The sequence below is a fragment of the Delphinus delphis genome, chromosome 3, assembly GCF_949987515.2.
Source record: "Delphinus delphis chromosome 3, mDelDel1.2, whole genome shotgun sequence".
NCBI classification, from domain to species: domain Eukaryota; kingdom Metazoa; phylum Chordata; class Mammalia; order Artiodactyla; family Delphinidae; genus Delphinus; species Delphinus delphis.
Genome location: NC_082685.1, coordinates 97,999,350 through 98,023,520, shown reverse-complemented (window position 1 = coordinate 98,023,520; position 24,171 = coordinate 97,999,350). Strand labels below are relative to the sequence as shown.

The window sequence follows — 24,171 nt, the reverse complement described above, 5'->3', positions numbered from 1 at the left end:
AAACCAAATCATTGCTTTATTTATACTTTCAAAATTTAATAATATTTGCAAGAATATTAGCAGCACAAAATATGTGCAGTCAGATAATATAATTTAATGTACATGCATATTTGTGATTAGGACAGGTAGAGTTTTATGGGTAAGTCTTAGAATGCATATGGAGGTAAACATGCTAATGATTTATAAGATGTTCCACTGAGTAAATAGAATCATTGTTGTCCTCATTAAAACAATGGTAGAAAATTTATATGTGCTTTTTAGTAGAAAGTGGTATTTCATTTACATGTGGTTTTATTTCTACCGCAGTATCACTGGATCAACTGTGAGAAAATATTTAAATCTCACAAATTCAAGCACCTTCTGTTTCCTAAACATTCACATGGTGTATATATGTGCTCAGAGAATGTTCACCTAATAAACTGTTTACTGACTAATGAAAGAAACTCCGTTTAAAAATGAGAATGATACAATTTTTTTATGGAGTGTGCCATTTCTGGAAACTCCAATAAAAAGGATAAAGATTCTTTCACTTCTCATTTAAAAGCATAACATTTTTGTTAGTATTTTACTTAAAATTTCTTGGCCCAGAAGACAAAAATGTACGGCATTAGATTCACTACTTTAATGATGTGACACAGAAGCAAAAACATTCTTTTCTACCTATGGTGTTGGTATGATTGCCTTTTTAGGAGAGAAAAGAACAACACAATAAATTCCTGTATGGTAAGTCTTTTCCCACCTCTTTAGTTTAAACCTCAAAGGTAATACATATTTAGCAAGCAGACTGGTACCATAAAAATATGTTTGAAATGTGGTAATCATTTATAACATTTGCATGCATTTAATGACTTATGATTACAGAAAGAATGATTTACATTTCACATACTGAGAAAACTTACTCAGTGTCTACTTAGATTTAGCAATGCTCTTAAAACCATTTATGAAAACAACCAGTGTCTAAACACTTGCTATCAGCTGTTTTAGCTCTGCTTTTCATAAATATAACACAATCACAACAAATTAAAGGCAAGTCACTTGACTGTCCTGTTACTTTAGCTTGAAGAAATTAATGGCTGGCAATGCTTAGCAGAAAGTGACAGGGCTTTCTCAATAGGCTCACACAGCAATTTTTCTGGGGAAAGTAAGAATCATATCTTTATCAAAATATACAAAATTTTCTTCCTAAGATAATGCCATTCAATCTCACTGATAAAAGTACAATTGTTGTGCTCCTAAAATAGATAGAAATAAGTAGCTACTGTAATTCTTCAGCCCATAAAGTCATTTGTTGGGAGGGAAAAAATGTTATTTTTCTTGAAATTTTCTGATGAGTTACCCTGGATTGGTGATATTACCTATGTGAATGACCTAGAGACAGAACGCAGATCTGGGGCTGCCTGGCTCCACGGCTAATGCTCTTTCCTTTCCATCACACACCTCTTATTTAACTCCTTTGCAAGAAAAAATAAACAAGTCTCTCTGGGTTCCTACACCCTCCCCCCACAGCACCCACCTATATTTTCTATCAGGAGTGGTAGATGTCACAGGTTGAACTGGGTTCCCCCCCAATTTATATCTTGAAGTACTAAACCCCAGTACCTCGAATATGACATTTGGAGATAGGGTCTTTACAAAGGTAATCAAGTTAAAATAAGGTCATTAGGGTAGGCTCTAATCCAATATGACTTGTGTCCTTATAAAAGGGGGAAAGCTGAACACAGAAAAATGTATAGAGGAGAGACAATGTAAAGAGACAATAAAGAGAAGATAGCCACCTACAAGCCAAGGAGAGAGGCCTGGAACATATCCTACGCTCACAGCCCTGGAAAGAACCGACCCTACCCATACCTTAATCTTGGGCTTGGAGTCACCAGAACTGTGAGCCAATACATTTCTGTTCCTTAAGCCATCCAATCTGTGGTACTTTGTTATGGCAGCCCTAGCAAACTAATATAGTAGGCTTTGGACAGAAAAGCTAGAGTTCAATGAAGAAATAGTATGAATGAAGGCAGGACTGGGCTTGCATTTGGGAGACAACTGCGACCACAGCAGGAGATCAGGAAGGAAAGGTTTAAGTGGTAATCACAGTATGAGGAACAATGTCCTCTGTCCATTCCCATACTCTATATCCTTGTGGCCTCCATATTCAATCTGTGGTACATTGTTTTGTTCTTATTCATGGAGACTCATACAATTATTATAGGTTAGAAACAACTTCAGAGATCATTCCTTTCAATTATATAACATTACAAGGGTTTTCAGAAAGTCTTTATCTAAATCCTTCAAATCAAAACCTTATCATCTGTTCCCTTACCTAGTTGTTATTTGACAGCTAAGGAAACGAACTTTTTATTGTCTTCCAATTATTACAATTCCAAAAGTCATTTCCCAATGTTAGATAGTATGTTTTCTAGCAACTGAGACTATTGTCTTTTTCTGTTCTTTCATTATTCAGTTTTGGCTATCGATCGATGAGCACAATTTCACTGTGTGAAATTTCCTAGGATGCAAAAGAGCGATTTATGAGCTATAAATAAAGCCCAGACAAGGTACAGTGAAAACACAATGGAGAGAAAACTTATTGGGTGGCTACTGCATAAAAGGGAAGTCCTAGGGGTTTCTTTTTATATAACCTAATTTTACCTGTTTATCAACTCTCTCACCCTGTGGATTGCTAGACATATTTCGCAGATGAGAAACTGAGGCTGAAAGAAGTAATTTCAAGTAACAGAGATGGTAGGTTACTGAGCTGAGATTTGAACCCAGAAAAGCCTGTCTTCCAAACTATGCCTTGGCTATGGGGCCATACTTCCTCTGGCTTAGAATATTTGTTAACAACTGATGTTATCAGAGGCAATACTCATGTAACAGGAGGACTATAACTCTAAAGCTAAATGAAGACTTCTGATACCTGACACCCCATCATATTTATCATGAGTTGTCATCACATGCTTATTTGTTTAACATGGAAACCTCAGCATACTTTAAGCACCCTGAAGGTCAGGATGAGCCTGTTTTGGTCACCATTGCATCTTAAGTACCGAGGGCACAACCAGCTATATAAGGTACTCAATTAATATTTGTTGAATAGCTACATTAACAAATAATTGAATCTAGCTTAAATTTTAATTAGGCTGGTGTTATGAGCTGAATTTTATCCCACAAAAATTTATATGTTGAAGTCCTAACCCCTAGTACCCCGAAATGTGACCTTATTTGGAGACAGGATCTTTACAGAGATCTAAGTTAAAATGAGGTCAGTAGGGCAGCCCTAATCCACTGACTGGTGTCCTTCTAAGAGGAGGGAATTAGGACACAGATATGTACACGGGGAGACAATGTCAAGAGACAGGGAAAAGGAGGCTGTTTACGAGCCTGAAACAGAGATCCTTCCCTGATAGCCCTCAGAAGGAAGCAACTCTGCAACACCTTGATTTCAGACTTCTAGCATCCAGAACGGTGAGAAAATAAATTTCTATTCTTTGAGCCACCCAAGCTATAGTACTTTGTTATGGCAGCCCTAGCAAACTAATATGTGATATATTGAAACTAATTCTCTTTCAGTAAAAAGGTGTATGTTAAGATTTGCCCACTACTCAGTCAATGATATCCAAAGTTTTACAGCTGTTCCAGGAGCATTATCATCCATTCTAAGACAACAATTCAACTTAATGCATCTTATACACTGCCCTGGCCAGTTCTAAAAGAAGGCCTATACCATGCATCCCAGAAGGAAGACTAATTATTAAACAATAGAGTTACTCCTTTGGCAAAGAAGAAATGGTATGTTAAACAGGTTGTACAGATTTAGAAGATAACATTGATTTTAAAAATCAATGGAAGGCCTCAATTTTTCCTTTTCTGACCATAGTCTTTGGCAGGCAGTCAGTACAAGAGTCAATAGCGATAAGTGAAGTTGGTTTGCATTTCGAATTTTGCTGGAAGCTGGGGGAAGGAAACCTAAGAAACGCAAGTTCAGTGCCAAAGTAGCTGATTTTGCCGTTAGGAGAATTCACAAGGCTCACAGCTAAAAAGTGAGGTGGCAGAGCAGCAGCCCAACATACCTACCCGCTGGGTTCTTTTCTGGAGGCAGCCCCTTAGGTAAAAACCATACAGTCTCCCAAAGCTTCTTGTCACGTTTCTCTTCACTGGTGTAACCACGATAATGCTAATGCCTTGTTTTAAGGATTCTACTGGGTATTGGGGTAGATTTACTTCATAACAGTTCATCTTTCAATTGGCTGGGGCTGTAATCACAGGAACTGACCCCCCTTCAAATCTAAAAATCCACAGATCTCATTTATATTCATTTAGTTTCTTCAAACATGACAAGTAGGGAGAATTCTACCGTGATAAAACCAGGATTTTGATATTTTCAAATGCTTTTTTAAAATTGAAAAGTAAACATCCAGGAACATGAAAATGATTTGGGCTTATATTCTAAATGTAGGTTAACTACACTGAAGTATATAAACACTCTAATTGTAATTGTAAATTACCATGTTGTGCAGGAAAACAGACACATGGCAGGTATTTTCATTCACTGAGCTGCACTACAGCTCTTTAACATTAATGGACATCTGATTAAAAAAACCCTAATTTTTAGCAATGCCTTTCCAACTGATATGTCCCAATACTCCTGCGTTTAGAGAATTGCCTTTCTTTTACAGAAACTACAAATTTGACTAAAAATGAAAAGGCCAGATTTATTATTCTAAAATATTGTTTTATAATGAGAAATTACCATTTAGAGACAAGAAAGACTAGAAGAATGAATATTTTTAGGAATCCTAGATTTTCTGGAGTCTTTGTTTAGATATATTTCTTGAATTTTTAAACTGTATAATACATACAGCAAATTTTTAAAAAAATCACCAGTAATACCTATTATAGATTTTTTTCCCTGTAATATACCTTTTTCCTTAAAAAATGACATCACAAAGTTTAATAAATTGTTTTGCCTCATTCAACAATCTTTTCTGAACTGTTTGTCAATTTTTACCCTATATGGTGTTCCTTTTTATTTATTTAACCCTTTGTTGAACACTGTTTTTAACTTTTCGTTGTTAAAATTAAAAAAAAATGCTGTGATACCACCCTTATCACTAAATTTTTGCATACATATAACAATTATTTTCTTATAAACATTATTTGAAAGTTGAAATGATGGGCCAAAGGAAAAGCACATTTTAAAAACTTCTCATATGAATTACCCAACAGCCTTTCATGAAGGTTGTACCAATTTACATGACCACAGATGGAATAGCCAAATACTTGTTTCTTTTATTTTGTTCATCACGACCACAACACTGTGTTCAAATTATTGTAGTTTCATAACATCTGGTACAACAAGGCCCTAACGCTTTACCTTCAAAATTTCCATATTTCCCCAAGTTTCATTCTTTCGGTTTAGAATCACTTTGTCAAGTAATACTCCCATATTCCACTAGGATTTTATTTGAATGGAATTGTAGTTTTCATTGTAAAAACATTGTTCTACATAGATAATACAATTTTGTACCCTAAAAAGAATTTATAAATGGATTCTGCTAAGGGAATCAGTACTGTTTAGTAAGACTATTTCTAGAAGAAAGTCATAAACAAAAGTGGCTATTCTGAAAAATAAATCCTTATGACACAGTTTTAGTATAATAAACAATGATGTATACTACACACATTTTAAAAATATGAAATAATAGAAAACAGATGCTATTTTAAGAGCAGGATAATGTTTTGGAATAAGGAGGGATCTCCTAACACCTCAAGTTTTCTTAGACAAGAAGTAGGAAAACTTCTAGGGAAGGGAGAAATTGTTCTTTATGATAAGAATCTAATTAAAGTGCCAAGGAATGATAAAAGCATAAGAACAATAAAGGCAATAATCAATACAGTATTTGGTCTGAATTTGAAAGACTTATGTAAGAACTGATTCAGGGCCTTTATACTGTACTGGCTAGAGATACCCAGAAAATACAGACTTGAAGAAAACCAGGAATTACCTATTAGTTTTCAAGGGAAAACTCTCAAAAGTAAGATGGCCAATGGGAAGGTGTTGCTTAAATTCTAAAATCATAGATCTACACAGTCATGGTCCCCATTGAAATGTGATGAAGGCTACCATCACCATCTTTGAAGAAAATGCACATATGTACAAACACGCTATTCTGCTTATACCTCAAAGAGGTTTGGCATCTTCAGGTTAAGAATACCTGCCTTGTCAAAAGGAAATACAAGATAAAGGAAACATTTGATACAGAAATTTTCAGAATGATGGCAAAGATCTCATTGAGTGAGTGGTTGGAATTTATGTTTTTAACTGAGGTAGGGGAAAATCTGGCAAATATGAAGACTTTGGACTGTTGTTTGGAACCTGCCTCTACTAACTCCTCCCCTGAAATTGTTCTAAGACATGTACCCGTAACATCTTTGTTAATGAAATGATATAGCTTACTTGATTTATGTTATTTGATCTCTGACATATGACACTGCTAACCACTGACAACATACTCTTGGTTTTTTGTAGTTTGGCTCCATTTTCACTAACCTACGTGTCTTGACAGTGCTCTACTTTCAGACATTGACGAGAGGAAGAAATACATATTGGAAGAAACTAGAAAAAAGCAATTAATAAAAATAAACCTAAAATTAAATAATTAGGAAATAAAAACAGTAAATAGGATTAAAAATAAAAAACTTGTTATTTGAAAATACCTGTAGATAAATTCTTTGTACGACTGATTAAGGAAAAAAGTAGAGAAAAAAATGGACAAGATTAGTAAGCAAAAAGAATACATAAACTCAGGTATAGTATATGGTGACAGAATTATAAAACCATAAATATTACATGGAGGTGTACGGCAACAGGTGTGAAAACACAGAGGGATTAATGCCTTCTGTTTAGTATACGATGACCCATATTGACCAATGTACAAGTAGAGAACTGGAAAAGACCAATTTCATGGAAGAGATTGGAAAAGTGATTTAAGATGCACCACTGCAAAAGCCACCAGGGAGTTGGATAGTTGGATCAACTATCACAAATATCCTCTACAAAGCATTTCTGAGCTCAAAAGAAAGTAAGGGAAATTCCCAGGGAATAAACCAAACAGAGCTGAAAAGTGAATTAGAAAAAAACACATCTTTCAAGAAAAGGGGGAGAACCGGCAAACTCTTGTGTTTCAACAAGGGCTCTGGGTAGGCTCTATGTACTCTTTTCCTGTCCCATCCTCAAACCTTCCCCTGGAGGCAACGATTATCTTGGACTCTGTGTTCACACAAAGTTCTGCTTGGTTTTGATAGAAATAATACACTGACATAGTCTTCTGTGACCTGAGTTTTTCACTCAGTATTGTGTTCATAAGAATATCCCTATGTTTACTGATAACCACGTGGAATAAGAGACACAATTACTTTTCAATTAATAAACAGAGAGAAACAAAATATCCAAAACCATCTACGTTTTGGAATGTACCTTAAAGTCAATGCTAAGGAAAAACAAAGGGAAAAACAACACAGCAGTAAACTTCAACCTCCCTCCCCAAATTTTCCTAAACAGCTCCCATCCCTCTCCCTTACGTATTCTTAACTTCTTTAGACAACTAATGGAGGACTTAATGCTAAAAGCCTTTAAGTGAACCCCAGGGACCCGTTTCCCCGGGTTGGCCCTCCCCAGAAAGGCAGGCGCCTCAGCTGGAAAGCCTGGGGAGGCTCAGGGTGGTGGCTGGGGCAGAGAGGAGGGTTCCTCCCGCAGTGAAAGGGGCAGGGGTACAACGGTGTAAAGTAGGGTCCCCCATAATGGGGGACACAGAAATGGAGTCACGATGTCAGGGGAAAGCACACTGGTCCTCTTGGGAGAGGAGGTCCGACAGTCCCCACCTCCGTCAGTGGGGAGAAATCATTGCTTGGCCGACTGCCCATCTTGCTCCAGTTATGGAACCAAACTTGGATGAAGTCCTTCTGCAGCTGGAGCTGCCCAGCGATGCAGCTGATCTGCTGGGGTGTGGGCTTCTGGCACTGCAGGAAGAGTTTCTCCAGGCTGTTTCCGATGTGTCTCTCCCTGTATGCCCGTCTGTGCTTCCCAGCCTGCTGCAGGATCGTCTCCATTTTGCATAAGCCCAGAAGGTTCTCCATGTCCACTTGCTCCAGCCACATCTTCAGCAGCAGTCGCAGCTTCCACATGTTGGTGAGGCTCAACTGCTGGGCCTCGAAGCACCAGATGGTCGTCTGGCTCAGCGTCCTTCCAAAAAGAGCCCCCATGAGCAACCCCACGTCGGCCTGAGAGTACCCCAGGGTCATCCTCTTCTGCCTCAGCTCCTTGGCCAACTGCTCCATCTCCTGTACGGCAGAGACGTCTTCTGGCAGCGCCAGCGTCGGGATGCACTGCAGGACGATGCAGGGCCCGGGGAAGGCGACCTCAGAGGGTCTTGGGAACCAAGCGCTCACCTCTCCAGCTCCGACCCGGGGCCGGGAAGGCATCATCCCATCCTGGAATTCGCACGGCGGGGGACCTGGGGACAGTGCCCACACCTCAGGGTCTGGGCACATCCCCGGCCTGACCTCTGGCCGGACCATCAGCCTGCCGGGGGCCGCCTGGGCGCTCAACTCCATTGGAGTGTCAACCCGCACCGGCACTGGCCCTGCGGGCCTGTCCCCACCAGTGCCCGGCATGGGGAAGTTTGAGGGGCTGTGTCCGGCCATGGGGTAAGACCGCTCAGAGCAGGGAGTCTGGTAGGAACGGATGGCTCTCGAGGCTTCGGAACAGCCACCAGCCTCGCCCTCGAGCCCCGCCCCCCAGTGGGCTGAGGTGGCAGTGCAGGCGGGAGAAACTGAGGCCGAGGGTGTGTATGGGAGCTGGCGGGGGAAATCTGGTAGATCCTACTGATAACTGCCTGGTCCCCAGGGTTAAGGGAGGGGCTCCCCTACCCTGAACTTTGCTTCCAACTCCTTCCGAAGTGCAAGTGTCTCTCTTGGGCTTTGCAGCTCCAAGCTGTCTGGGATCCCTTAGTCACTGAGTCCATCTTCTCCCTGAAGGGAACCTAGGTGTTTCCTTTCAGCTCTTCTGAACTCTGGTATCTAATCTCTTTTCTCCACGAAATGTGAATGACCGCTTCAGGCTTCACAAATATTTGTTAAATATCTCTATGCCAGGTTTTTTTTCTTTATGCTACCCCTTAATTCATTAACTGTCCCCTCACTGCTATCTTCATGGTCACAAGTACTGCCAACGTCTTTCCACCTGCACATCTTCAGTTCCTGTGCCCTAGGAAACCTAAGCATCCCTGCCTGAATTTCTAGTTAGCATCAGTTTACTGTCAGATTCTGTCCCTCACCCCTGCACTCCGTCAGATTCCACTCTCACTGGGGCCAAGTTTCCTGACTAATTCCATGTTTGCCCCACCAGTCCTTCAAGTCCTTTGCTCCCCATCCTACCTCAGCTTCCTGGTCCAGAGTTTCCACATACAACAGAGGCCTATGTGTTTCATCTTTCTCCCCTCTGGAGACAGGTCTCTGGACTGGCCCTACCTGCTGTTCCCTACGGAGGACACTCCTTGCAATACCTTACTCACCAACATCAGGCTCCTCTATCCCTGACACCTCTCCCATCAGAGACCCAAGGATCTTAGAATATTTGTCCCTCCATCATGTCCCCAGCTCGGGTAACCAGTCCTAGGCCCTGGGTGGAGAAAGCTAAGGAGGGAAGGGGAAGAGAAGATCAGACCTCAGGTTCAAAGCTTCCAAGGAGGAGCTTTAGGAAAGAAGAGAGGACAGCGATCCTGGCTGGATAATCCCAGCCTCTTGCCCTTTCACTCTCCAACTCAACCATGATGAGGCTCTACTCTACCCACATCTACTGAAATTGCTCTTGATGAAGTCATTGGTAATCTTCCAACTGTCAAATCTGACAGCCTTTTAAAAGTCTTCATCTTATTAAACTTCTCTGCAGTATCTGACAATGCTGACTACTCTTCTTGCGCCTCTGTTTTAAATTCCATGAAACGCTGGTAACAGTCAAATCTGTATTTCAGCCTTGACTTTTCTTTTAATTTCCAGTCTGTATTTCCCATTGCCCCAAATCAAATTCATTATATGCATTTCTAAGCCCGCTGCTCCTCTAGGGCTCCCTGAGCTGGTTGACGGCATTATCACCCACTCAGTCACCCAAACTGAAACGCAGGAATTGTTCCTGACCTTTCCCATGCTCCGCAGGGCACCAAATCTTCCGTTGTGGGTCTCCTAAAACAGCTGAGCTCTACGATCTCCTCTCTAGCCTCATCTTACTGTTTTAATTTAGGCCAAATAATTTCTCACTTGCATTATCATAATAACCTTACAATTGGTTTCTTCTGTGTCTCCTTTCAAGTTTATCTTTCATACCTGTGCTAGAGGTAATTTTCCCCAAACCAAACCAAACCAAAACAAAACAAACCTAACCAAACCCAACCGAATGAAAAAAAAATCTAACCATGTCATTTTTCTCTTAAATTTTTTCAAAATCTAGCCCCTCTTTCCCCAATCAACAAGGTGGGCATTCCAAATCCTGAGTATGGAACACAGTGTTTTTCACCATCTGGCCCCCTCTTCCTTCCTTTCCCAGCCTCGTCTACCACACTTCCCCAAGCTCTCTGCACCCCCAGCTTACTCCATCCATGCTCAGTGGGAATACTTCACTTTGTAATAAAGATGCCACAATTTTCGTGGCTATTATGCTTTTCTTCATGCTGCTCCTTCTATCAGAAACAGCTTCCCCTGCTTGTTGGTCTCATTCTCTCATATCATTCAAGATTCTGCTCAAATGTCACTTCGACAGAGAAGCTTTCCCTGACCACTCTTTCTAAAACAGCAACCCTTGTCACTCTCTGTTCCCTTTATTAACCTACTCTTTTTTTTTATATTAATAGGTACTGCCACCTAATATATAATTATTTATCTCTCTGTTTATTGTTTGTCTCTGTGCTGCCAAGAGAGCAGGGATTTTGCCTAGTTCACCGCTGTGTCTACAGGGCCCGCAACTGTGCTTGGCTCAGTAAACCTTCCTGAGTAAATGAAGTGTGTTGTATTTCCAGTTACCTTTAAGTCACAGTTTAGAGGACACTTTATGGTGAGACCTTCCCCCAGGCAGAGTTAATTAATGCTTTTGCGGCCCCCTCCTTGTACTTGATATATGTTTTTACTGTACCATTTATCAGTAATTATTTATTTTATGTCTTTGTCTTTCCAGCTAGGTACTTAAGGGCATGCATGTAGATGTTATATAGCCTGGAACATAATAGAACCCTGAGTGATACACTGCTCAATAAATGTTTGCTGAATGAGTGAATGAATCCTCACCTCTACAGTCCTGAGAGTGAAGTACATTTAGTTTCAGTTTAACAATGAGAAACTTGACCCTACCAGGTGCCTCTCCGTACTTTCTCTCCTGTACTAGAACAGGCCCTTATGTAGATGGGGGTAGTAGTACTATGAGACTAAATTCAACTCAACACTATAGAAAATAAGGTTGTAGAAATGGCCTTGAAGCCATGGTAGAGGGAAAAAGAATCAAGAAATCGCTGCCATCTCTACAGGCTGTGTACTTGCTTATTTGTTGAATGCCTGCATCTCCACTGCAAACCTGGCTAGAATGTATGCTTGTAAAGAGCAAGGTCCTTGTCTGTCTGGCTTACTGCTAGATTCTCAGCACTTGGAACTATACTTGGCACAAAGTGGGAAGTCAAGAGATATCTGTTTAATGTTAAATAAATGAATCTCTGCAGCATTAATGGTGAAAAGACTTCCGCATTTGCCTTGGGTTATGTTTTAAGATGACAGTCTATGAAAAACAGTTTGCAATATACAAAATTTCACTGCTATCTATTCTTTCCAAGTATACCTACATGCTGTTTTTTCAATATTACAAAGCAACCAGCGCCTGCTAAACACAATGAAAGGTGGATCACAAAGAGAATAAGAGACAACAATTATATAAGTTAAGGCCCACATAGTGAAACCAGCCCATTTGCAAAAGAAAACCACAGAGAAATGCTTCATAAGTTGTCTAAAAAAAATAGGTAAGTAAAAATGTTTTTAGTGAATTGGAAAAAGTGAGGAAAGCTTCATTATATTAACTGAGATAAAACACAGTAGCTTAAAACATTTACTAAATTAAAAAGTAAGGGTATATGAACTTGATGGGTTTTAAATTAACTTGGATACTCTCTTAATGTTGTCTCTGTACTTGGTCGGATCTCATCTGCCACTGTGCCTATCTCCTGGTTTATGTATATGTGTTATTGTGAATAAAAACCCATATTCTTAAGAGAAGTCTTGACACCTCCTTAAAAGTATATTTAATGTGCTATAGAAATGGGGTGATCGGGGGAAAAAACCAGGAGCATATTTGGTTGGAACAGAAATAGGGATGAGGGAAGGCAGGTGATGGGAATGCCCAAGACAACCAGCCCTGTTTGGGCTGGGGCGCTTGAGAGGCTAATCCATCACCTTCAACAAACCCTGAGACCCCTTAGTAAGTGATTAGATTACAATGTAAGAATCAGGCCAGTCTTATCCATAGGGAATTATGAAGTAAGGATAAGAAACACATGGTCCCAGGCCCTATGTATTTATAACCTAAATGGAGGAGAAGAGAAGCTGTCAGGAGAGCAGGACAGCTACAGTTGCCCAAAGAGAAGTTAACGGTTTTCTATTATTAGGATCTTTGGAATTAAGAGAAAGTTAAGTTTTAAGCTGAAATACACAAAGCATCAGGATTTGTGAAATTAAGCTCTCCTTAAGTAGCTTCTAATCTAAGATGTCAAAAATAACTGCCAAGATCACTAATGGTAAGAAGCAGAAAACAGTGGAGGCAAAGTTCATGATAAATGTCCTTGTGGGTCTTGGTTCAAGTTTCATCTCTTTGAAAAGCTTGGCCAATACACTCAGGACTACAGTGATCTCCGTCCTCTCTGAACTTAGTGTCTTTCCATTCAGATACATTGTCTGCTTTATAAAGCCGGCTGGAGTTTCATGTCATGGCTCCGACCCAGGAGGTACGGAAATGTCTCTGAACAGACATCACAGATACCATTTATTCTGTACTTATGTGCCAAACAATGTGCTAATGCCTGAGCTATGCACAGTAGTCTGAGGATGGTAAGTGCATAAAAGCACCTGGATGAGAGGGAGATCTGGTTTTGATTTACATCATCCTATTGATGAGTTATCTCGTTAACCAGGAAGGTGATCCCTGCTTCCTCATCTCTCCAAATGCATCTCTCCCAAAGCTGCTCATGCCCCAGATGGAGGACACAGCTTTGCTCAGGACTATGTGAGGAGTTTCATTTCTCTGTCGGAGGCTCGAAAAAATACTTTTTGAATGTAATTAGATCAACAGAGAAGATCTAAGAATAATGTACAAGTCAGGCAGAGAGGGCCAGGCCCGCTAGATGGTGCCAATTTTATAGTTTTTCCCACTCTACATGTATCCTAGTAACTGAGCATTGACCAGGCATCAGTGTGTAAAGGCACTGTCACCAGAAGGGCAGGTATAGGTCCCCAAGAACCACACTAGTCAAGGAGACAAAAAGCAAAGGCAGGAGACAAGATCCAGAGATCAGTTACTGGGAAGTCCCTCTCTGGGTTTAGGAAGTAAAGTGAGAAACCCAGGAGAACGGTGATAACTGTCCAGTAAGGAAAGATGCCCCCACCTCACAGTGAGAGAGTTAACACCACACACCACAACAATTTAGTTCACTGAAACTACCTCAAAATACACTGAAATGATTAAACTGTCCATTCTCTGGGTGGATTTTCAAGTAGAAAACTATATAAAGCAAAGTGAGCGGGGGGACTCAAGATGGCAGAATAGAAGGACACGGAATTCGTCTCTCCTCACATATACATCAAGAATACATCTACAAATGGAACAATTCTCACAGAGCACCTGCTGAACATTAGCGGAAGACTTCGGACACCTAAAAGGACAAGAAAAATCCCTTCATAACCTGTAGGAGGAAAGAAAGAAGAAAAAAAGAAAAGGAAGCAAAACAGGGATCAGCACCCCTGGCGGGAAGCTGAAGGTGAGAGGAGGTCCCTGCACTCAGAAAAACTCCCTCTCGGTGGGGAAATTAGCTGCGACAGAAAAGGACCTTTGGGGGATCAGAGGAGAATGCAGCAGACAGTTTCTGAAGGCAGGACAAGGTAAGAACTACACAAGTGGTCAACACCGCAGCTCTGCGCATTCCAGCCTGAGTCCTGAGTTCCCAGTTGTGGAGGGTGGGGCTTGGTGCTGGAAGGTGGGATTTGGAGTGTGGACCCAGGAGGGGACAGCTGTTGGCTGTGAAAAGACAGCCCGGAGGGACAGGAGTAAGGAGCTACACAACCAGGAAAGTCTGCGGGAAAAGTGCGGGACACCATAGAAGCAAGGAGTCATTGTTGAGTGGCACGCAAGGGGCGGGGCCACCATTACAACCCCTCTCCCCACCTGCTGGCTTCTTCTGCCTCCACAGGCACTGGGAGGGGCTCCCATCTGAGTGGGCTTGCCTGCCCCTCGGGCCAGGGTCTCCTACGCCCACGTGGGCTCCAGGGGCCTGAGCGCCACCCATCCCAAAGCCTCCTTGGGAATCAGCCCTGGGCTCCCCTGCCTGGGACGGGAGTGTACTGATGCTGGCAGGGGCTGAATGCTAAAGTGTGGGGTTGGGAGAGCAGATCAGGGAGAGGAGCTCTGTTGGCTGCGCAGAACAGCAGAGGGGACGGGTGTCAGGGGATGCATGGCTCCAAATGCCCCTAGGGGAAGCGTCGTCTGCCTGGAAAGTGAGGCATCATTGTTGAGTGGTGAGTGGTGGGGAGCTGCCCCTGCCCCCGCATGCCAGCTCCTGCCTCCACGGTCTCTGGGTGGTACTCCTGGCACAGCGAGCATGCCACAGTCCGTTGCAATGGCTTGCTGGTCCCTGCTGCTGCAGGCAACTCACACACACCCCAACTGTGCCCTCTGGACCCCACCCTAGCCCCAAGCAGCCACGGCTTTTGCTCCCTCAGCTGGGCAAGGAACAGATGCCTAAGGATGGCGCACAGGCGGATGCGGGGTCAAAAGCAAAGCTGAGCCCCAGGGGTGGTGCGACTGAGGAAGAGGAATGGAAATCTTTCTGTGCAGCTGCACAGGCCATGGATTAAATCCCCAAGATCGGCTTGGTAAATCCCACATCTGTGGAATACCTGAATGGACAATGAGTGTTCCCACAGCTGAGACTGGTCTGGCCTTCACAGCAGTGGACTCTGGGGGCAAGAACATGGGGGAGTTAGGTCAGGTCAGGGTCTGAGCTGGCCCCACAGAGCCCACAGCAGGTCCAGAGACCAACCTAGAAGTACTGGAAGGCCTCCAGGGGAAGTCGGGACTGGCTCTGGTTCACTGGGGGAGCAAGGACACTGACAGAGCAGGCCCGAGGAAAATATTCTTATTACAATTATTATTTTTTGGGGTTTGTTTCATTTTGTTCACTTGTTGGTGTTGTTGCTTTTATTATTTTTTAACCTTTTTATTTTTTCTTTTGTATTTTTTTGCGGTACGCAGGCCTCTCACTGTTGTGGCCTCTCCCGTTGCGGAGCACAGGCTCCGGACGCGCAGGCTCAGCAGCCATGGCTCACGGGCCTAGCCGCTCCGTGGCATGTGGGATCTTCCTGGACCGGGGCACGAACCCATGTCCCCTGCATCGGCAGGCAGACTCTCAACCACTGCGCCACCAGGGAAGCCCTTCTTTTCTTAATATATATATTTTTTATTTTTCTATTTTTACTTTATTTTTGTTGTTTTGTGTTTTTTTCTTGTTTTTGGTCTTTGTTTTTTATTTTATTCTTTTTTATTGTTTTTATGTGTATATTTTACGTTTTCTTCACTTTCTGGTTTATTGTTTGCTTTGGTTTTTATTTTACATTTTTTGTTTTTGTTAGTTTACTCCTCACTGACTGTTCTCATTTTCTAATTATTTTTATTTATTTATTTTTGGCTGCGTTGGGTCTTTGTTGCTGCATGTGGGCTTTCTCTAGTTGCAGCGAGCGGGGGCTACTCTTTGCTGCGGTGCACGGGCTTCTCACTGTGGTGTCTTCTCTTGTTGCAGAGCACAGGCTCTAGGCACACGGTCTTCAGTAGTTGTGGCATGTGGGCTCAGTAGTTGTGGCGCACAGGCTTAGTTGCTCCGCAGCACATGGGATCTTCCTGGACCAGGGCTCGAACCCATGTGCCCTGCATTGGCAGGTGGATTCTTAACCACTGTACCACCAGGGAAGCCCCTCATTTTTGAATTCTTTTGTTTGTTTGTTCTCTTTTTTTTCTGTGTGTGTGTGTTGTGTTGTTGCTGCTCTTTGTTTTTGCTTTTGCTATTTGTCTTGGGTTTTGTTTGTCTGTTTGTTTTGTTTTCTTTTTTTGTCCCTCTGGCTGCACTGTGCAGCTTGCAGGCTCTTGGCTCCCTGACCAGGGGTCGGGCCTGGGCCTCTGGGGTGGGAGCACTGAGCCCAGGATGCTGGACCACCAGAGAACTCCTGGGCCCAGGAAATATTAATCAGTGTGAGCTCTCCCGAGGTATCCATATCAACATCAAGACACAGCTCCACCCAACTGCCTGTAGGCTCCAGTGCTGGATACCTCATGCCAAACAACCAGCAAGACAGGAACACAGCCTAACCCATCAGCGGATAGGCTACCTAAAGTTGAACTAGCTCACAGACACCCCAGAAAACACACCACATGACGTGGCCCTGCCCATCAGAGGAAAAAGATTCAGCTCCACCCACCAGAGCGGATGCACCAGTCCCTCCCACCAGGAAGCCTACACAACTCCCTGAACCAACCTCACTCACCAGCAGGCAGACAACAGAAGCAAAAGGAACTACGAGCCTGCAGCCTGCAGAAATGAGACCATAAACACAGTAGGTTAGACAAAATGAGAGGACAGAGAAATATGTTGCAGACGAAAGAGCAAGGTAAAATCCCACAAGACCAAATAAATGAAGAGGAAATAGGCAATCTACTTGAAAAATAATTCAGAGTAATGATAGTAAAGATGATCCAAGATCTCAGAATTAGAATGGAGGCATAGATTTAGAAGATACAAGAAATGTTTAACAAGGACTTAGAAGAACTAAAGAACAAACAATCAGTGATGAACAACACAATAACTGAAATTAAAAATACACTAGAAGGAATCAATAGCAGAATAACTGAGGTGGAAGGACGGAAAAGTGACCTGGAAGATAGAATGGTGGAAATAACTGCCACAAAGCAGAATAAAGAAAAAAGAATGAAAAGAAAGGAGGACACTCTCAGAGACCTCTGGGACAACATTAAAGGCAACAATATTCGAATTATAGGGGTACCAGAGAAGAAGAGAAAGGAAAAGGGCCTTAGAAAATATTTGAAGGGATTACAGTAGAAAACTTCCCGAACATGTGAAAGGAAATAGTCAATCAATTCCAGGAGGTGCAGGGAGTCCCATACAGGATAAACCCAAGGAGAAACACGCTGAGAAATATATTAATCAAACTAACAAAAATTAAATACAAAGAAAAAAAATTAAAAGCAGCAAGGGAAAGGCAACAAATAACTACAAGAGAATCCCCATCAGTTTATCAGCTGATTTTTCAGCAGAAACTCTGCAGGGCAGAAGGGAGTGGCAGGACATATTTAAAGTAATGAAAGAGAAAAACCTACAACCAAAATTACTATACCCAGCAAGGATCTCATTCAGATTTGATGGAGAAATCAGCTTTACAGACAAGCAAAAGCTAAGACAATTCAGGACGACAAAACCAGCTTTACAACAGATGCTAAAGGAACTTCTCTAGGCAGGAAACACAAGAGCAGAAAAAAACCTACAAATACAAACCCAAAACAATTAAGAAAATGGTAACAGAAACATACATATTGATAATTACCTTAAATGTAAACGGATTAAATGCTCCAACCAAAAGACATAGATTGGCTGAATGGCTACAAAAACAAGACCCGTACATATGTTGTCTACAAGAGACCCATTTCAGACTGAAAGCGAGGGGATGGAAAAAGATATTCCATGCAAATGGAAATCAAAAGAAAGTTGGAGCAGCAATACTCTTATCAGACAAAATAGACTTTAAAATAAAGACTATTACAAGAGACAAGGAAGGACACTACATAATGATCAAGGGATCAATCCAAGAAGAAGATATAACAATTGTAAGTATTTATGTACCCAACATAGGAGCACCTCAATACATAAGGCAAATGCTAAGAGCCATAAAAGGGGAAATCGACAGTAACACAATAATAGTGGGGGACTTCAACACTCCACTTACACCAATGGATAGATCATCCAGACAGAAAATTAATAAGGAAGCAAAAGCCTTAAATGACACATTAGACCAGATAGACTTAACTGAAATTTATAGGACATTCCAACCGAAAGCAGCAGAATACACTTTCTTCTCAAGTGCACATGAAACATTCTCCAGGAAAGATCACATCTTTGGTCACAAATCAAGCCTTGGTAAATTTAAGAAAACTAAAATCGTATCAAGCATCTTTTCCGACCACAAGGCTATGGGATTAGAAATCAATTACAGGGGAGAGACCGTTAAGATGGCGGAGGAGTAAGATGTGGAGATCACCTTCCTCCCCACAAATACATCAGAAATACATCTACATGTGGAACAGCTCCTACAGAACACCTACTGAACGCTGGCAGAAGACCTCAGACTTCCTGAAAGGCAAGAAACACCCACGTACCTCGGTAGGGCAAAAGAAAAAAGAAAACAACAGAGACGAAAGAATAGGGATGGGACCTGCACCTCTGGGAGGGAGCTGTGAAGGAGGAAAAGATTCCACACACTAGGAAGCCCCTTCACTGGCGACGATGGGGGGTGGTGGGGGTGAAGCTTCCAAGCCACGGAGGAGAGCGCAGCAATAGGGGTGCAGAGGGCAAAGTGGAGAGATTCCCACACAGAGGATTGGTGCTGACCAGCATTCACCAGCCTGAGAGGCTTGTCAGCTCACCCACCAGGGCGGGTGGGGGCTGGGAGCTGAGGCTCAGGCTCTGGAGGTCAAATCCCAGGGAGAGGACTTGGGTTGGCTGCGTAAACACAGCCTGAAGGGGGCTAGTGCGCCACAGCTAGCCGGGAGGGAGTCCGGGAAAAAGTGTGGAACTGCCTAAGAGGCAAGAGACCATTGTTTCGGGGTGCACGAGGAGAGGGGATTCAGAGCATCACCTAAATGATCTCCAGAGACGGGTGTGAGCCATGGCTATCAGCGTGGACACTGGAGATGGGCATGAAAAGCTAAGGCTGATGCTGCAGCCACCAACAAGAAGCCTGTGTGCAAGCACAGGTCACTATCCACACCTCCTCTCCGGGAGCCTGTGCAGCCTGCCACTGTCAAGTCCCATGATCCAGGGTCAACTTCCCCAGGGGAACACATGGTGCACCTCAGGCTGTTGCAACGTCACGCCGGCCTCTGCCACCGCAGGCTCGCCCCAAGTTCCATATCCCTACCTCCACCCCTGGCCTGAGTTAGCCGCAGCCCCCTAATCAGCTGCTACTTTAACCCCATTCTGTCTCAGCAAAGAACAGACACCCTCAGGCTACCTACACACAGAGACGGGGCCAAATCCAAAGCTGAACCCCAGGAGCTGTGCTAACAAAGAAGAGAAAGGGAAATCTCTCCCAGCAGCCTTAGGAGCAGCAGATTAAATCTCCACAATCAAGTTGATGTACCTGCATCTGTGTAATACCTGAACAGACAACGAATCATCCCCAAATTAAGGCAATGGACTTTGGGAGCAACTGTAGACTTGGAGTTTGCTTTCTGCAACTAATTTGTTTCTGGTTTGATGTTTATCTTAGTTTAGTATTTAGAGTTTATTATCACTGGTAGATTTGTTTACGGATTTGGTTGCTCTCTTCCTTTTTTTCTTTTTATATATATATATATATATATTTTTTTCCTCTTTGTCTTTTTGTCAGTGTGTATGTGTATGCTTCTTTGTGTGATTTTGTCTGTATAGCTTTGCTTTTACCATTTGTCTAGGGTTCTGTCTTTTTTTTTTTTTTTAGTATAGTTTTTAGCACTTGTTATCATTGGTAGCTTTGTATTTTGGTTTGGTTGCTATCGTCTTTCCTTTTTTGTCCTTTTTTATTAATTCTGATTTTTTAATTTTTAATAATTTTTAAAAGAATTTATTTTAATAATTTAATTTCCCTCCCTCCCTCCCTTTCTTTTTTTCTCACTTTTCTTTTGAGCTGTGTGGCTGACAGGGTCTTGGTGCTCAGGCCGGGTGTCAGGCCTGTGCCTCTGAGGTGGGAGAGCCGAGTTCAGGACATTGGTCCACCAGAGAGCTCCCGGCTCGATGTAATATCAAATGGCGAAAGCTCTCCCAGAGATCTCCATCTCAATGCTAAGACCCAGCTCCACTCAACAACCAGCAAGCTACAGTGCTGGACACCCTATGCCAAACAACTAGCAAGACAGGAACACAACCCCACCCATTAGCAGAGAGGCTGCCTGAAATCATAATAAGGTCACAGACACTCCAAAATATACCACTGAACACGGGCCTGACAACCAGAAAGACAAGATACAGTCTCATCCACCAGAACACAGTCACCAGTCCCCTCTACCAGGAAGCCTACACAAGCCACTGAAATAACCTTACCCACTGGGGGGAGACACCAAAAACAGTGGGAACTATGAACCTTCATCCTGCAAAAAGGAGACACCAAACACAGTAAGTTAAGCAAAATGAGAAGACAGAGAAACACACAGGAGATGAAGGAGCAAGGTAAAAATCTACCAGACCAAACAAATGAAGAGGAAATAGGCAGTATACCTGAAAGAGAATTCAGAGTAATGATAGTAAAGATGAAACAAAATCTTGGAAATAGAATGGAGAAAATACAAGAAACGTTTAACAAGGACCTAGAAGAACTAAAGGGCAAACAAACAATGATGAACGACACGATAATTGAAATTAAAAATTCTCTAGAAGGAATCAATAGCAGAATAACTGAGGCAGAAGAACGGATAAGTGACCTGGAAGATAAAATAGTGGAAATAACTGCCACAGAGCAGAATAAAGAAAAAAGAATGAAAAGAATTGAGAACAGTCTCAGAGACCTCTGGGACAACATTAAACACACCAACATTCGAATTATAGGGGTCCCAGAGAAGAAGAGAGAAAGAAAGGGACTGAAAAAATATTTGAAGAGATTATAGCTGAAAACTTCCCTAATATGGGAAAGGAAATAGTCAATCAAGTCCAGGAAGTGCAGAGAGTCCCATACAGGATAAATCCAAGGAGAAACACGACAAGACACATATTAATCAAACTATCAAAAATTAAATACAAAGAAAAATATTAAAAGCAGCAAGGGAAAAACAACAAATAACATAAAAGGGAATCCCCATAAGGTTAACAGCTGATCTTTCAGCAGAAACTCTGTAAGCCAGAGGGAAGTGGCAGGACATATTAAAGTGATGAAAGGGAAAAACCTACAACCAAGATTACTCTACACAGCAAGGATCTCATTCAGATTTGATGGAGAAATTAAAATCTTTACTGACAACCAAAAACTAAGAGAATTCAGCACAACCAAACCAGCTTTACAACAAATGTTAAAGGAATTTCTCTAGGCAGAAAACACAAGAGAAGGAAAAGACTTACTATAACAAACCCAAAACAATTAAGAAAATGATAATAGGCACATACATAATGATAACTACCTTAAACATAAATGGATTAAATGCTCCCACCAAAAGACATACACTGGCTGAATGGATACAAAAACATGACTTGTATATACGCTGTCTACAAGAGACCCACTTCAGACCTAGGGACACATACAGACTGAAAGTGAGGGGATGGAAAAAGATATTCCATGCAAAGGGAAATCAAAAGTAAGCTGGAGTAGCAATCCTCATATCAGACAAAATAGACTTTAAAATAAAGATTATTACAAGAGACAAAGAAGGACACTACATAATGATTAAGGGATCAATCCAAGAAGAAGACAGAACAATTTTAAGTATTTATGCACCCAACAGAGCAGCACCTCAATACATAAGGCAAATGCTAACAGCCATAAAAGGGGAAATGACAGTAACACAATCGTAGTAGAGGACTTTATCACCCCACTTTCCCCAATGGACAGATCACCCAAAATGAAAATAAATAAGGAAACACAAGCTTTAAATGAAATATTAAACAAGATGGACTTAATTGATATTTATAGGACATTCCATCCAAAAACAACAGAATACACTTGCTTCTTAAGTGCTCATGGAACGTTCCCCAGGATAGATCATATATTGGGTCACAAATCAAGCCTTGGTAAATTTAAGAAACTTGAAATCTATCAAGTATCTTTTCCGACCACAACGCTATGAGATTAGATATCAATTACAGGAAAAAAATCTGCAAAAAAATACAAAAACATGGAGGCTAAACAACACATAACTCAATAACCAAGAGATCACTGAAGAAATCAAAGAGAAAATAAGAAAAACCTAGAAACAAATGACAATGAAAACACAACAACCCAAAACCTATGGGATGTAGCAAAAGCAGTTCTAAGAGGGAAGTTTATAGCAATACAATCCTACCTCAAGAAACAAATAACACCTCAAAGAAAAAACCTAACCTTACACCTAAAGCAATTAAAGAAGAACAAAAAAACCCCAAAGTTAGCAGAAGGAAAGAAATCATAAAGATCAGATCAGAAATAAAGGAAAAAGAAATGAAGGAAATGATAGCAAAGATCAATAAAACTAAAAGCTGTTTCTTTGAGAAGATAAACAAAATTGATAAACCATTAGCCAGACTCATCAAAAAAAAAAGGGAGAAGACTGAAATCAATAGGATTAGAAATGCAAAAGGAGAAGTAACAACAGACACTGCAGAAATACCAAGGATCATTAGAGATCACTACAAGCAACTATATGCCAATAAAATGGACAACCTGGAAAAAATGGACAAATTCTAAGAAAAGCACAACCTTCCGAGACTGAACCAGGAGGAAATAGAAAATATAAACAGACCAATCACAAGCACTGAAATTGAAACTGTGATTAAAAATCTTCCAACAAACAAAAACCGAGGACCAGATGGCTTCACAGGCGAATTCTACCAAACATTTAGAGAAGAGCTAACGCCTATCCTTCTCAAATGCTTCCAAAATATAGCAGAGGGAAGAATACTCCCAAACTCATTCTATGAGGCCACCATCACCCTGATACCAAAACTAGACAAAGACATCACAAAGAAAGAAAAATACAGGCCAATATCACTGATGAACATAGATGCAAAAATCCACAACTAAATACTACCAAACAGAATCCAACAGCACATTAAAAGGATCATACACCATGATCAAGTGGGGTTTATCCCAGGAATGAAAGGATCCTTCAATATATGCAAATCAAGCAATGTGATAAACCATATTAACAAACTGAAGGAGGAAAACCATATGATCATCTCAATCGATGCAGAGAAATCTTTTAACAAGATTCAATACCCATTTATGATAAAAACCCTCCAGAAAGTAGGCATAGAGGGAACTTACCTCAATAATAATAAAGGACATATATGACAAACCCACAGCCAACATCATTCTCAATGGTAAAAAAACTGAAACCATTTCCTCTAAGATCAGGAACCAGACAAGGGTGTCCATTCTCACCACTATTATTCAACATAGTTTTGGAATTTTAGCCACAGCAATCAGAGAAGAAAAAGAAATAAAAGGAATCCAAATAGGAAAAGAAGTAAAGCTATCATTGTTTGCAGATGACATGATACTATACATAGAGAATCCTAAAGATGCTACCAGAAAACTACTAGAGCTAATCAATGAATTTGGTAAAGTAGCAGGATACAAAATTAATGCACAGAAATCTCTGGCATTCCTAAACACTAATGATGAAAAATCTGAAAAGAGAAATTAAGGAAACACTCCCATGTACCATTTCAACAAAAATAATAAAATACCTAGGATAAACCTACCTAAGGAGACAAAAGACCTGTATGCAGAAAACTATAAGACACTGATGAAAGAAATTAAAGATGATACAAAGAGATGGAGAGATATACCATGTTCTTGGATTGGAAGAATCAACATTGTGAAAATGACTCTACTACCCAAAGCAATCTACAGATTCAATGCAATCCCTATCAAACT

General features: G+C 41.4%; 2 protein-coding genes across 4 annotated transcripts in view; both read right to left on the bottom strand.

The window, feature by feature from the left end:
- The window catches only part of ARB2A (ARB2 cotranscriptional regulator A), a 425,303-nt gene that overhangs the window by 100,321 nt on the left and 300,811 nt on the right, over nt 1-24,171 (bottom strand). The window lies entirely within an intron of this gene.
- On the bottom strand, nt 7,749-8,741 carry POU5F2 (POU domain class 5, transcription factor 2). Its single transcript, XM_060006992.1, has one exon. The coding sequence runs from the start codon at nt 8,695-8,697 to the stop codon at nt 7,816-7,818; it is 882 nt and encodes a 293-aa protein (XP_059862975.1). The 5' UTR covers nt 8,698-8,741; the 3' UTR covers nt 7,749-7,815.

What these genes read in the sequence shown, in the direction of transcription:
- POU5F2 (XM_060006992.1), bottom strand. Translation starts at nt 8,697, where the DNA reads ATGGCCGGACACAGCCCCTCAAACTTCCCCATGCCGGGCACTGGTGGG.